Genomic DNA, 5,160 nt, shown 5'->3' on the forward strand with positions numbered 1-5,160 from the left:
ATATATATATATATAAAGTTATATATATGGCCTCATATGGAAAGCTCTGCATACCAGAATTTATTTTGCTCTACAAACACACACATTTCCTTTTGAAAATGACATGTGAAGCTTGACTAACCTGGAAGCAACCTTCATATCCACCACCACCCACAGTCATTTCAGAGTAGTGTGTGAAGGTGTATGTGTGTCTGAGTGAGTAAGTGAGTAAGAGGCTATGAACAATGGCTATGAACTTTCCGCCATATTTCGAAAACGACTGAGCGGCAGATGAATCACAAAGACTGACCAGACACGTTAGTCCCACACATTGATGAGCTACCTAACGCTGCAGACGAAATGTTCATTGGGCGTTAGGTGAAACATGCTTTGTCTGAGGCTCAGTGAACTTCAGAACTCCGTTGGCTATTTCCAGTTTTTGGGGGTGAGCTGTCTTAGTGGTTGGAGCGCAACTTCCCTGGTGGTTCAAACCCGACCTCTGCATTTCGACTTCCCCTGTCTAGACTTGGGCAACCTGGCAGTATCCCAGCCCTCGTTCTTCCTTCGGGTGGCATGACAGTAAGGCACCGAAAGGGTGCTATGGCTGAACGACGATTTCCCATTTATAGCTTTGCAGGGAAACCAAGAATTCCCTTCCTAAGATTCCTTTCTCGGTTGAAATCAGCAGCAAGAATAAGCTACTCACATTTTGGAGATAAAGCTCTCAACTCCGCTGGGGGAGCTTTTGAAGTAAATGACCAGCCGTATCCTACGAAGTGTGCGAAAAGCTGCTTCTCAGTGAAATTGACTCAATATGGATAGGCAAACGAAAACGGCAGTTTTCTGATCGGAAGCGAGTCATATAAAATTCGAACAAACGTTTAATTTCCATACATAAGATGAAGTTCACCTCGCCGATCGAATTTTACCACCACAGCACTGTTAAAGGCATTTTTAATTAGACTAAGTTTGTAGTAGTGTATGATCATCCGAGGACCTGGAGCATACTTTTTGTTTTCTTGGAGCGACCAGATGTCCATCATTTCAAGATTTGACTGTGGACACCAAATCCTAGTGCTCAATCATACATTCTTTTTTCAGTCACAAACTACATCCTAGAACGGTATTGGTCATGCAGGAAAGTGATTCACGAGTGGCTAATTTTTTTGGTCGCTTGCTTTTTCCGCAACGAGAATGTCCGGTCCACACAGTCACGCCTGATCGTATTAGGCGTTGGACAGATGCGTACGGGGACGTCCAGTTTGAAGCGTGCTTTAGAGATACTCTACAACAAACCTTGTTATCATATGATGGACGTGGCATTTTTACACAAACAACGACACATTTCCAAATGGCTGGACGCTTTAGAGCAGCTGAGGGAGTCCAAGAAAAAAACGCCGGACCACGACAAACTGCTCATGAAAGAGTTTTGGCAACCAATCTACGACCAATACGTCGGAGCCGTGGACTACCCGTCGTGTGTATTCTACAAATATCTTATGAAGGTTTATCCTGAGGCCAAGGTGAGCACAGCAGTTTCCAGAAATGCGTGTTTCTTGCTTAATTTTGCGTTTCTGATGAATGCGGGTGTATAATTTATCGTTACTCATGAGTAGTTTAAAGGTAATTCGCCACAATTTTCAAACAACAAAAATCATTGCTACCATTTGTGTGCATGAATTCAATCAGCGCAAAGCAGTTTAGCCAATGCCTGCGGTCTTCACCTCTGTACTGCTGATTGGTCTTTGCACCAAACCCAGGAAGAAACGATGGCCAGGAAAATTTTACGACTAGCTATGAACTGCACGGTTCGTTTGAGTGCCTCTTTGTACCTTGATCATCTTGGATTCGGAACAGGAAGAGATAAAAGTTATCCCTTCTGACCGTAGAATGCAGCAAGTTCTGAGCCACTGGATGATCGAATCAGTCCGGAAGTTGAGCCAAAACAAGATTTGTTTCTGGGCTGACGCTTATCTGTGACACAATATTATGGATAGAAAGCCATATGTAAAATTAAGACTGTGGTGTGAAATTTTATGAAATATTGCTGCCTCTAAACGACAGAATACTGTAGTCGTACATTTCTTGTGGAAAGTTGTATCGGCATCTAAGAGACCTTCCAGACTCACTTTCAGGTAGTTACGAAGGCGTAAGTATCTCTTCCTCCCGACAGACTGTAGACTTTTCACTTGGTCATCGAGTAATGGTTTGAAGAACAACAGGCCTTGACATTGGCAACCTTTAACTTTCGAAGAAGAACGAGTAGTGGCTTTTGGACCCACGAGTCCACATCAAGCTGAATATTCTTCGACCGGTTTTGCCCTTCTTGTGGTGCACCAGGGGGGTGCAGTCCCAAGTTTCCCAAGTTTCCGTCAACTTTATGTTCAACTTGAAACCAAATTACACGAAATTAGCGAAACACACATTTGCAAAAAATTTGGTCTTCGCGAGAGACCCAGCTGAATCTCTTTCAACGAAACCCTGAAAACATCACAAACGAGAGATTCAGCTGGGTTCCAGGTGGGGCTCTCACAAAACCAAGCTTGTTTGCAAACAGGTGTATTTCGCTATACAATCTTTTCTTTGGCCTGGTTGAAGTCGTCATTACACTGTCAAAATCCCCTGAATAATTAAACAGGCAAATTGGAAGATCCCATTTGACCTCTTGTCCTATCGGGGGGCCAGTCTATGTTGAAACGCCGTACAGCTGTTCTATCCCTATTTGGAATCATCAACAGTGCTCATCTCACGAAACACGCGGAGAGCTTCGAACCTGCAACCTTCCGACCGTTAGGCCCCGAGCGAATCACGCTGAAAAGTGGCGTGATTATCTCCCACAAATTGTAAAAGATTCTGAAAAAATAGTTGTTAGCAGCAATTTGGTATCCACATACAAGGAAAATAATTTTGCGGGATGGGAATTACCGGATTAAATTTTCAAGGCCTAATAGTCGAGCAAAACAATCATCTGAGTACACTGAGAGATCTCATAGAATGGCTTCTCGACTGGGAAATAAAGTTGGTGAAACTCAGGCACTACCGGTAAAAAGAGGAAGATCTTCGCTGCAGAGGTATTCATCGGAAAATGCCAACGACCAGTTTTAGACTATTGGATAGTGAAGCAAAACTCTCATTTGCATCTTATTTACAAAAACTGAACATCCATCTTCTCTTGAACGAGTCTTCCTGAACTTTCATGGATACTAATCGACTGTTGCTCAAATCCAAGCAAGTGCTACAGAGCAACTTCACTAATTCCGCATGAGAACCCCCTTTTCAAGAGACGCAAAGCGAATTTTTCAAGGAGAAAAAATACTACTCCCATGCCTTCCCCATCAGTAGTATCACCGTTACACCCGTAGTGGTCGAACTTTAAAAATTAAAGTTTTGCTTTTTATTTATTAGTCCTTGTTATATCTAACTGACACGATGTCATAGAAAACTCCTGATTTGTTCAATTTTATTTGATTCTCCTATCACGTTTACTTTTCAGTGTATACTGACCCTGAGGAATCCAGATGACTGGGTTAAAAGTTGTCGGGCTACAACCATGTGTGAAAATATGTTGCGCCAGCCAAGTGTGGGAGATCTTATATACGCTCATTTCCGCGGAATCCCTGACCTGTCCACTTTACACCACCGAATGTTTGAGGCAGCCTTGGGACCGACCTTTGCTACCATGTCCGATGACCAGTTGAGAGACGCCTACTGTGAATGGAATCAACAAGTAATCAGTGAGATTCCGCCTGACCGGTTACTTCTGTTCGATCCTCAGCAGGGTTGGGAACCGCTGTGTCAGTTCCTTGGGGTTCCACGACCTCCAGTCACTGTACCATTTCCACACCTCAACAAACGCGAAGAAATGAGGCTCCGATTAGAAGACTTCTACTGGAGAGGTAGATTTTGTAATTACCTTGTATTTACTTCACTTGTTCTATTTGTTTTTGGTGTACTTTGCCCACTTTCCGCCTGGAAGTGTTTTTATGCAGTGAAGACATTTTTGTACAGTTCAGCCAATTAAATCCTTCTATTTCTAATGACAACTAATGTCTTTTTATTCATCTTGTAACAAGCAAGTTCCACACGAGATTGTTACAACAACAAAAAGAAAGGCATTCAAAATGTACCAAAACAATTTCAGAATGCAACAGTACGGCGCAACGATAGACTACGTACGAAAAGCAATCTACTCAACATAGTAGTGCAAAAATAACTTATTCCAAACTTTTACCGCACTTTGTAGTGTTGATCATGTATATGAGGAAAATGTGGACTTATTTACTGTATAAGACGTACACAAGTTACGAGCTCCTACATTCCCCCTTCTTTCTCGGCCCAATTATTTCATTCGGTTGATACACACTACCCAAGTGGGGCTCATAAGAAAGCTCGTCAGCGATGCGTTCTATTGATCTTGCTAAAATTCCAGTTTCACACCTATAGCATGCCACACAAGCTTAACATCCCCACCCGAATAGCACCCACTGGACGCACTTTAATGGTATCTTAGTGACAGGTGGACGTACTCAATCTGATGCGTGTGATTGGCGTACCAAACTTCTTCGGGGACCACACATTAATTGTTCTGGTTGTATGGAACGACTGGCCTACTAGTTAGAACTTCTCATTCAGGTAGTTCAGGACGCCTGAAGTTTGCTTGACTATTTTCAGCCAGATATGAATAGTGTCTATGTGTGTGGGATTTGTTTTTACCCGATTATACTAATTTTCTTGGAATACACCGCTTACAAGGTCTCTGTTCTGATTCGACGCTAATGGTAAGAAAATTCCTGATCGCTGTAACATCAAGTAGGTTTTACTTGCCAAGCGATGGTCGCTCTCTGCCGACTCCAATCAGTTTCACAGGCGGAAAAAGTGTTATATTAATAGTATTTCCACCATAAATAATTAAGTCACGTGACTGGTGTGTGATATATGCCATACGGCATATAAATAATATTATTAATAATAGTAGCACGCTGAATTGCATTATACGGAAATTAAAGCAACGGTAATCTATAGAGGAAAATGTTGGTAGCTCAGGTATCGTAGATGGTGGTCGTTGGCTTATTCGCTGAGCTGGGCAATTTGATTGCATGCAATCAAATTTTTTGATTGATGCAATCATATTGCCTAGCTCAGCGAATAAGCCAACGACCACCAGCAACGGTAGTCTTCAAA

The 5,160-nt window shown here is 42.4% G+C and overlaps 1 protein-coding gene across 1 annotated transcript in view; it reads left to right on the forward strand.

Annotated features, from left to right (window-relative positions):
• The window catches only part of T265_02659 (hypothetical protein), a gene marked incomplete at both ends in the record, with an annotated part of 9,003 nt that extends 5,003 nt beyond the window's left edge, over positions 1-4,000 (forward strand). The window contains 2 exons of the mRNA XM_009166961.1: positions 1,081-1,502; positions 3,473-4,000. Of these exons, the coding sequence (XP_009165225.1) occupies positions 1,081-1,502; positions 3,473-4,000 (950 nt within the window). The remainder of the gene's footprint in view (positions 1-1,080; positions 1,503-3,472) is intronic.
• Positions 4,001-5,160: the final 1,160 nt, after the last annotated feature.

This window comes from Opisthorchis viverrini (assembly GCF_000715545.1).
Source record: "Opisthorchis viverrini unplaced genomic scaffold opera_v5_34, whole genome shotgun sequence".
In the NCBI taxonomy this organism is placed as follows: Eukaryota; Metazoa; Platyhelminthes; class Trematoda; order Opisthorchiida; family Opisthorchiidae; genus Opisthorchis; species Opisthorchis viverrini.